General features: G+C 45.7%; 1 protein-coding gene across 1 annotated transcript; it reads right to left on the bottom strand.

Annotated features, from left to right (window-relative positions):
• Nucleotides 1–538: 538 nt before the first annotated feature.
• Nucleotides 539–9,390, bottom strand: syt19 (synaptotagmin XIX). The gene is made up of 8 exons (XM_068739905.1): nt 9,195–9,390; nt 8,964–9,094; nt 6,547–6,621; nt 6,250–6,435; nt 6,016–6,165; nt 2,603–2,722; nt 947–1,058; nt 539–846 (listed from the first exon to the last, which is right to left on the bottom strand). The coding sequence occupies exons 1-8, from the start codon at nt 9,388–9,390 to the stop codon at nt 539–541; spliced, it is 1,278 nt and encodes a 425-aa protein (XP_068596006.1).
• Nucleotides 9,391–10,260: the final 870 nt, after the last annotated feature.

Here is a 10,260-nt window from a genome sequence, read left to right as displayed (position 1 = left end):
ACTTGATGTCTGTGGTAAGATGTAAAGAAAATTGGTCAGCACCATTGCTAAACAGAAAGAAGCTGTTCAAAGAGATGATAAACTTTATTTACTCACCGTTTGGATATGAGCGTTTGGATACCACTTTAAATAAAAGGGAAGAAGAAATATATCCTCTGTTTGATGATGATGAATATATTTATTAGATAGAATGTTAGAGTACAAGTACAGTCAAACAGTAGCATGTATTACAGTACAAATAGTAAAACATCCTGTCTAAGAGGAGCATTTACTTAACTTTTACGCTATATATTTAGATACATGAAGTGTTTTACCCATTGTTTGCTTCGCTTGTAAAAACTGTTGCCCCCCCACACACACACACACACACTCAGTTACTCTTTTACCTAGGTGGTCTCTCAGGTATCATCTTCAGCAGCAATTTAGTAAGCATAATAATTGCATTGAACACATAAGAGTATTGTGTACAGCATCCAAACCTAAACGACAGAGCTTTCAAACAGTTTTGACATGCAGGAAGTGCAGGAGAGGATTTCGGTCAGATCAGCAGGCCATGCCACGTTGCTACTGGCTGGCGGACCGAGTGCATCATCATACTCCAGTGTCTGTCTTCTGAACTATTCTTCTTCCCCACAGTCAACTGTCCAATCAGATGTTTGGTTGGCTTGCTCATCATGTGAGTCTCATACACAGAAACCAAGATTTTACACTGCTGCAGAGGTATCTCTGGTAGGGCAAATAAGAAGACCTCATTGAAGACGGTAACCGGGCAACGGGCCACGAGAGAGGATTTCTGGTACCTCAACTTGCACTGGTTGCACTGAACACTGATCCTAGCATGCAGGGCTTTAAAGAGCAGAATATATTAGGAACCATCTCTATGTCATGCTGTATCTGATGGTGGTATGTGCGTGTCTTAGTTTTTAAGAAGCTGGCCATTATTTACCTGCGTCTGAACATATTTCATTGAAGACAGTCCTGACCTTGAGCAGTCCAATCTCAAGCCTCTGAGAGGTAGGAAGGAACTTTAAAGACAGAAGCACCTCTCCAACAAGATCCTGTCCAGAAAAGATAAATATATATTTATATAAAGTATAGAGATATCTATGCAGCCCCATTAAAGAATTCAGCGGTTTAAAAAAAAAAAGGGCCAGTCAAAATTAGAGACCTACAATTTCCTAATTTTCAAGGTCGCCTTGATCTTAGTTATATCTGAAACAGGAGTATATGAGAGCAATTCTTTATGCATATTTCCTGAGTTTTATATACAGTAATTACGGTATGGTATAAACTCTCTCTCCCTCCCGCCCTCCTCCCAACTGCACACTCATTTTGTGTGTGTGTATCTATATAGCGATTAAATACATGTGTTTTACATTGTTATTAGCAATGATTTGAGTGTTTTTAGATGGAACGGATACAAATGTTTCTGGTTAATTTATATGGGAAAAATTGAGATAGGAGCAACTTGGGTTCCGAGCTTGGTCCAGGAACAAATTATACTCGCATCTCAAGGTAATCCTGTATTACTGGATGCTGAAGCACACTTTGAATTTTTTTAATGAGATCAAAATTAGAGAACATTTTCTGATACCATCCATTAATTGGTCTTTATCTGGCAGCTAGTGGTAATTTTGTAATTTATCTAACAAATCCTGTTTAACTGGCAGACTAACTTTTCAGACTTGACTGACTTTAAAAGTGGTGGTGAGCCATTCTAAAGTGACCAAAAGCCTCCGGCAGAAGGTTGTCCACATGAAGAGCAAAGGGATGACCCTTTCATTCATAGCAAGAGAAGAGAAAATATGTGGTTTCTGCAATGTCTGTGTAGAGTCTCAGTCACCCAGGTCACGGTACATCACGAAGAGCAAAAACCAAAGAATCAACTGGACTTGCTCAAGCTTGATTGAAGACGTTTCACCTTCATCCAAGAGGATGCTTGAGTGCTAAAGAAAACTGGTCAAGGGTTCAGATACTTATACTCGCAGGAGGGTTTTTCTGCTCCAACAGGCGGAGCAAATGTTTATAGTTAATCCATATCGATATGCTGTCATAGGCCAAGACTGCTGACACACTGAGCCCCTCCATCTCCATCCGGTTATTCTCATTTTATACATACATGCCATTCATCCCTCTTCCTTCCCTGTAGTTGTTTGCTCTCTTTCCCTCGGTGTGTCCCTATTTGTGTCAGTCTGCAGGTCTTTCTGTCCTTGGCGCTGCAGAACCTGGACCTGTGGCTGTAAACTCGGACATCCTTATTGTTAGCATTACCATTTATATAGCAGCTCTTTAGTCAGTTGATCGTCTGCAGCTTATATGTTGTAAATCATTGGTTGTCGGGCAAATACATTATGTTTCTGTCTGCTCCTGTTCTCTCTTTCTCTCTCTATCACGCTCTCTCCCTGTCTTAATGTTTTAACTCTACTCGTCTCTTACCTGTCTTTGTCTCCGTCACTCCCTCTGTCATTGTCTCTCTGTCTTTCTACCTATGTCTTTCTCAACCCAACTGGTCCAGACAGACGGCCGCCCACAATGAGTCTTGGGTTTTGTTCAAAAAGGCATTTTGAGTTCATATGTGCGATTCCATGGTGTCCTACTTTACCTTATGGGGGATCTGCAGATCCTCTTGTAACTCCAGGGGGTAGGAGATGTTGAGCTGACCGAGAGCAACCCTAACTTCTCCGAGTACTGTTTGTCTGGAGAATTTATCAAAATCTCTGACCTGAGTTGCACACAGACAGATTCAGACATAAAAGAAATGTATTGTAGTGATGCAGGAGGAAGTGAGTTCAAGTGGTCTATCAGTTAATGGTCGGTGGTGTAGTTTTGCATCTAATTCACAACACAAAGATGTCAGGGATGCAACATCATCACAATTTTATGTATATTTTCATCTACCTGTTACCAAATGACCAAATTATTTTACTGCACTTTAGGATTTATCAGGAGGACGAATGCTCTACCTTCTGCATAAATGGCACAGAAAGCCGAGATGCACATTTCTGCCCCTTGATTGGAGCAGACCTCAATGGGCATGTTGGTGAAGGAAATAGAGGAGAGGAAGAAGTGAGTGTTGTGTGGCTTTCAGGGAAGAGGTGAGACAGGCTCTGGGTGGACAAGAGAGGCTTCCAGAAGACTGGAAGACAACAGCTCAGGTGATCAGGGGGACAGGTAGGAGAGTAATGGGTGTGTCTTCTGGAAGGAAAGGAGATAAGGAGACCTGGTGGTGGAACCAGGAAGTGCAGAAGTGTATACAGGCAAAGAGGTTAGCTATGAAGAAGTGGGACATTGTGAGGACAGAAGAAAGTAAACAGGAGTACAGGGAGATGAGATGCAAGGCAAAGGTCAAACAGAGGGCATATGATGACCTGTATGAAGGTTAGATAGTAAAGAGGGAGAGAAGGATCTGTCCAGGCTGGACAGACAGAGACAGAGACAGGAAGGATGTTCAGCGTGTTAGAGTGATGAAGGGTAGAGACAGGAAGGATGTTCAGCATGAAGCATGTTAGAGTGATGAAGGGTAGCGATGGGAAGGTGTTGACAGAGGCCAGTAGTGTGTTGGAAGATGGAAGAATTATTTAGAGTAATTAATGAATGAGGAACATGAGAGAGAACAAAGGGGAGTAGAGGCACCTGTTGTGGACCAGGAAGTGACAAATATTGGCACGAGTGAAGAGGTAGCTGTAGAGCTTTTAACTGGAGGGGAAGAAGATGCCAGAGGAATGGAGAAGTGTTCTGGTGCCCATTTTCAAGAAAAAGGGAGACATACAGATTTGCAGAAACTCTGGAGGGCTAAAGCTGATGAGTCATACAATTAAGTTATGGGAAAAAGTAGTTGAGGCTAGACTAAGAACAGAAGTAAGTATTTGTGAGCAGCAGTATGGCTTTATGCCAAGGAAGAGTGCCACAGACGCAATGTTAGCGTTGAGGCTAGCAATGGAGAAGTACAGGAAAGGTCAGAAGGAGCTGCATTGTGTCTTTGTAGATCCAGAGAAAGCCTATGACAGGGTACCCAGGGAGGAACTGTGGTACTGCAGGAGGGAGTCTGGAGTGGCAGAGAAGTATGTCAGAGTAGTTCAGGACATGTATCGGAGCAGTGAATCAGAATCAGAAGGTGTTTATTGCCATTATCAGTGAGGGTTCACTGACTAGGAATTATTCTCTGTGAAGTCGTGCTACATGTAACAGTAATGACAAAATACAAAAAACATACAAGTACAGACACATCACAAAACAGCAGTAGGAGTAACAGGGGAGTTTAGTGTAGAGGTGGGATGCACCAGGGATCAGCGCTTAGCCCCTTTTTGCTGATGGGTAGACTAACAGATGAGGTGAGACAGGAAGCTTCTTGGAATATGATGTTTGGAGATGACATTGTGATAGGAAGGAGTATCTGTGTGTAAATTAGAAGGTCCCAGAGGGAATCGTGAGGTTACAAAGAATAGACGTTAAGAAGGAAGATGACTTCAAGTGGCTCGAATCAACGGTGCAGAGCGATGGAGAGAATGTGGAAAGGAGGTGAAGAATTGTGTGCAGGCAGGCTGGAACGGGTGGAGGAAAGTATCAGGTGTGCTCTGTGATAGGACGAAGCGACAGGGTGCTGGTGTTGGGTGCTGGTGGGGCGCCAGGCCGGCCCGCTGTGCCCCGTGCCGCTGCGCTGGCCTAGGTTTCGTCGGCTGTGTTGGTGTAAGTCGCCCCCGGGCCCTGGACTGGTTCTTCTGCGTGTGGCTCTGGTGGGGCCATGGTGGTCGTTCTTGGGTTGCTGTGGCTGCTTGGGGTGATCTGGGGGCTTATGTTGCCATTGTTGGGTCCGGGATGGCTGCCCCGTTCTTAGGTGGAGGTTTCACGCATGCCAGGTCCACCACTCCAGCACCTATTAAAACTCGTTTAGAGAGTCAACCCCGCACACAGATCTCTGAGTCAGTGGAGGTTGCTGGGTCAGTGTTTGTGGCTCTCACTATGCTCTCTCTCTTTTTCCTCAGATCTGAGAACTTGGTGATCCATACTTTCCTCTAGAGACGAATGTGAACCTGGTGTATTGGGACAACTCTTGGTGATGATTGGATGGAAGGGGTAGAATTAAGGGGCACAAATAAATCCATTGCACTTTCTTCTCAGAACACTGTGTATTTGTCACTTTTTGTTTGTCCATGTTGTATGTTCACTGCGGTGTGCACAGCCCTCTACGGCGGTAAGCAGGTAATAAAATCAATAAAATAGGAATAGGCTAGGCTGCCAAGAGGGCAGGTGACGGTCACAATCACTATAAGAATAAAAATTGCATAGAACTCCAGCAGTGACTGACGTTATGTGCGTCACTGTGGAGCACGAATGCAGACAAGGTAAAAGGAAAAAAAAAAAAAAAAAAAGAGGACGAAGCGACAGGTCTACAAGACAGTGGTGAGGACAGCCATGATGGACGGCTTAGAGACGGTGGCTCTGAGGAAAAGACAGGAGGCGGAGCTAGAAGGGGAGGAGATGAAGATACTGAGGTTCTCCTTGGGAGTGACCAAATTGGACAGGATTAGAAATAAGACAATAAGAGGGACAGTGAAGGTTAGACGTTTTGGAGACGAGGTCAGAGACCAGAATTTGATGGTTTGGACATGTCCAGAGGAGAGACAGGGACTATATCGGTAGAAGGATGCAGAGGATGGAACTGCCAGGGAACAGGGCTAGAGGACGACCCAGGAGAAGATACATGGATGTGATGTTTAACAAATCTACTTTCGGGTATAAATAAAGTAACCTTGAACCTTGAGGACATGAGAGTGGCTGGTGTTGGGTAAGACAATGCGAAGGACAGGGGGAAGTGGAAAACTTTGATTTGCTGTGGCGACCCCTCATGAGACAAGCCGAAAGTGCAGTAGTAGTTTTCAAATTTAATCCATACACATTCCATCAGATTTTAATCAGAATCATCATGGGCAGAAGATTGGGAATTGGATGGATGAATTTGTGCTATGGATTTTAGACTATTTCATGAAGGAGAGATGGGTTTGGAGATACCATTACCTGCATCTTCAGGCTGACGTGCTCAAGAGCCATATGCTGATGTAGAATACAGCTGAACTGATCTCCAAACAGAGGATTACAACTGTGTTTCACAACTCGAGTTTTCCACTCCTGCAATACTTGCCACAGGACAAGTGGAGTCTCTTCTCCCTAGCCAGGTAAGCAAAAGGGACAAAGGTACTGTAGATATTTTGTTCGCCACTGATGTGTGATCATTCATAAAAATATATTTACCTCTTCATCAGTACAATGCTCTACTTCAACTGCCTCCGAACCTGCCCACATGAGACTTATCTTAACAAGTGGTTGGAGGCTCAGCTTCTGGCTCAGATCCAGGAGTCCCTCCAATTGCATCACGGTGACCACAAGCTGGGACTGCAGCCGGTCATAATAGATGGAGAAACGGAGCGATCCCTCCACCTGGTCCAAGAGGTGCAATAGGAGCATACACAATAGGCTACGTGTATGCTATGTGTAGCATAGGCAACAAGCTGACTAGGTGTCCAGTATGTTACTGTGTAGGTGTGCTACCTTGTTAGCGCTGGCCTCCTCTGCTACGTGTCCGTCTGTCCGGCTGCATCCTGAGGAGGTAAACGAAGCCTCAGTCTCCAACTGGGGAGCATGATGGGACACAGAAAGGCCCATCAGTGGTTTTAATACTGAGAAAAGCACCCCAGCAGCTTTAATTTGGGTTATGAAAACGTCTAACTCTCTTGTTTAAATAGTTATAGATATAATTTTTAAGTAGACAGACAAGTCTGTGTCTGTTTGAACAAGTTCCACCGACTATTGACTCAAGAGAAATTGACTGGAACACTGAACAATGTGATGTTTTAAACCAGAAGGAAGTTAAAAATATATTTTATATGAAACAGGTGCAGAAGGAGATTTTTATTAGACTGTGTTGAAAATGGTTCCTATTGTTTTGTCATGTATGATGCTTTTCAACCAGCTCTGGTTCAACATGACCCAAATCAAACGTTCTGCAGGACCTTTGGTGAGGTGAGTCACATGCTAGGAAGCAGCCAACTATCAAATACAATGTGACTGCCTTCTCAAACACAACTCACATTTTGAAGAGCTAGATCAACACAGAAACCTCACCCATCCTCGCAGATGTAATGATAATGATAAGAATTATGCTAGGGTAGAAGGAAACATGAAAGACTTGGATCTAGCAGGGTATTGTGTTTCATATTCACTTTTTGAAAATAGAGCCAATGCAATCTCCAGCTGACAGATTGCCCCGGACTATTTGTACATTTCTCTCTATCACACGCAGGGCTGTCGACGGGCCTGATGACACGCATTGCTGGCCGCTGTCCAGAATTCTTCATCTATGCACACAAACAAATGTCTTAATAACTTGTAACTTGGCACACTTATAGATGACACATGTGGCTGGAACTGATGTGACGGAAAAGTGGGTGTGACTTACGGTGACGACGTTATGGACGTGTAAAGGTTTAATTTTGTCATATCTCAAGAACGGAAGGTCGTACAGAGGCGGGGTTTGGACCGGCGTCTTGAGGATAGCCGAATTATGTTGGGTAGATCAACTTCTCAAGTCTCTACAACGTACGGTTCACGCGATATTTCGATTTCAAATGTTTGGAACATTTCTGGTGTTATTCCAGAAACAGCCACAGGAGGGCGAACGCGGCCGCTTCAGTGAGCGTCTGAAGTTGACAATAAGCATAAATATGCACCCAAACAAATGTCTTAACAACTTGTAACTTGGTACACTTATAGATGAAACATGTGGCTGGAACTGATGTGACGGAAAAGTGGGTGTGACTTACGGTGACGACGTTATGGACGTGTAAAGTTTTAATTTTGTCATATCTCAAGAACGGAAGGTCGTACAGAGGCGGGGTTTGGACCAGCGTGTTCAGAAGATCCACTTCTCAAGTCTCTACAATAAAGACAGTTAAAGCTTTAGCTGCAGCTGATTGTTCTGGCTTGAGACAGAATATTATTGTCAAGTTACGACTGCAACATCGCATGGACATCGGGGGCGGTGCCTTTGGATTGGCAGACCGGGGTGTTGGTCCCTCTTTATAAGAAGGGGGACCAGAGGGTGTGTTCCAACTATAGAGGGAACACACTCCTCAGCCTCCCCGGTAAGGTCTATTCAGGGGTACTGGAGAGGAGGGTCCGCCGGATAGTCGAACCTCGGATTCAGGAGGAGCAATGTGGTTTTTGTCCTGGCCGTGGGAGTTTGCCCAACCAATCCACATGTGTTTTGTAGATTTGGAGAAGGCATTCGACCGTGTCCCTCGGGGAGTCCTGTGGGGGGTGCTCCGGGAGTATGGGGTGTTGGACCCCCTGATACGGGGTGTCCGCTCCCTATATGACCGGTGCCAGAGCTTGGTCCGCATTGCTGGTAATAAGTCGGACCTATTTCCAGTGCGGGCTGGACTCCGCCAGGGCTGCCCTTTGTCACCGATTCTGTTCGTAACTTTTATGGACAGAATTTCTAGGTGCAGCCGGGGCGTTGAGGGGGTTCAGTTTGGTGACCTCAGGATTGCGTCGCTGCTTTTTGCAGACGACGTGATCCTGTTGGCTTCATCAGGCCGTGCCCTCCAGCTCTCACTGGATCGGTTTGCAGCCGCATGTGAAGCGGCCGGGATGAGAAATCAGCACTTCTAAATCCGAGGCCATGGTTCTCAGTCGGAAAAGGGTGGAGTGCACCCTCCAGGTCGGGGAGGAGATCCTGCCCCAAGTGGAGGAGTTCAAGTACCTCGGGGTCTTGTTCACGAGTGAGGGAAGGATGGAGCGGGAGATCAACACAGAAACCTCACCCATCCTCGCATTACTGCAGACGCTGCACCGATCCGTCATGGTGAAGAGGAAGCTGAGCCGAAAGGCAAAGCTCTCGATTTACCGGTCGATCTTCGTTCCTACCCTCACCTGTCAGTCGCTCTTCGTTCCTACCCTCTACCTACCCTGCAGCTGTAGCTACCCCGGGGCAGCTGTGGCAGATATTTTAGACGTCCTCTTACCCGAGTACTTGGAGCTCCTGAGTAGTTGCTAGCCGCTCTTGACTCTCCGTCTGAGTACACCAGATCGCCGTTCACTAATATAAACATTGGACATGTTGTATTCTGTAGTAGTTTTTTAGCCAGACATGAAGTATTGACATGCGTTGTTGTAATCCAACCCCCGCTCACCAGTACCTTGTTGTCTATATGCAGCATTAGTCTGTGTGCAGTATCTGAATGTCTGCCATGCAAGCAGGGCCAACGCCAGCAAGAGAAGCGCGATGGAAACGCCCAGGATGCCGTACTTGATCGAGTCTGCAAAGGGAAACTTCAGCACTTCAGCGGCCGACTGGACCCCCACAGGGGCTGGATAGACTGCAAACATCGCCATGATTCTCCAGCTCCATGTAACCTAGACATACATGCATGCAACACATGAGGGCAGAGCATGTATGGGGGGGAGGCCGACACAAAGTGGCATATGATTGTGATGTTGAAAGAAAATGATACATGATTGGGTTTTTTTTACAAATAAAAACCTGAGAAGTGTGTCGTGCAAAAGTATTCAGTCCCCCCTGAGAATACTTTGTGGAACCGCCTTTTGCTGCAATTACAGCTGCAAGTCTTGTGGGGTTATGCACATCTGGAGACTGGAATCTTTGCCAAACAGCTCAAGCTCAGTCAGATCTTGCCAGAGATTCTTAATTGGATTTAGGTCTGAACTTTGACTGGACCATTCTAATGCAAGAATATGTTTTGTTTTAAACCATAGCACTGCAGCCCTGGCTTCATGTTTAGGGTCGATGTCCTGCTGGAAGGTCAACCTCCACCCCTGTCTAAAGTCTTTCGCAGACTCCAACAGGTTTTCTTCCTAGATTGGGCTGTATTTGGCTCCATCCATCTTCCCATCAACTCTGACCACCTTCCCTGTCCCCGGCGAAGAGACGCACCCCCAGAGCATGATGCCGCCACCACCATGTTTGACAGTGGGGATGGTGTGTTCACCCTTCACAGTGATGTGCAGTGTTAGTTTTCCGCCACACATAGCATTTTACATTTAGGCCAAAGTTTAATTTTGGTGTCATCTGGCCAGATGTTTGCTGTCTCCCCCACATGGCTTCTGGCAAACGGGACTTCTTGCGGCTTTCTTCTTGCCACTTCAGTAGAGGTCAGATTTGTGCAGTACTCTCCTGGTTTGTCCTGTAAGTTTAGGCGGGCAGCCATGTTCACAATCGTATGCCACTTTGTGTTGGTCTTTCAC

This window comes from Brachionichthys hirsutus, chromosome 5, assembly GCF_040956055.1.
Source record: "Brachionichthys hirsutus isolate HB-005 chromosome 5, CSIRO-AGI_Bhir_v1, whole genome shotgun sequence".
In the NCBI taxonomy this organism is placed as follows: Eukaryota; Metazoa; Chordata; class Actinopteri; order Lophiiformes; family Brachionichthyidae; genus Brachionichthys; species Brachionichthys hirsutus.
The sequence above is the reverse complement of the archived record's forward strand: the minus strand, read 5'-3'. Positions and strand labels throughout refer to the sequence as shown.

Excerpts from the sequence above, each read along its gene's own strand:
- syt19 (XM_068739905.1), bottom strand. The coding sequence starts at position 9,390 with ATGGCGATGTTTGCAGTCTATCCAGCCCCTGTGGGGGTCCAGTCGGCC. Across the intron at positions 2,723-6,015 it reads ACGTCAGCCTGAAGATGCAG|GTCAGAGATTTTGATAAATT; the intron begins GTAATGGTATCT and ends TGTGCAACTCAG. Across the intron at positions 847-946 it reads TGAAATATGTTCAGACGCAG|CCCTGCATGCTAGGATCAGT; the intron begins GTAAATAATGGC and ends TGCTCTTTAAAG.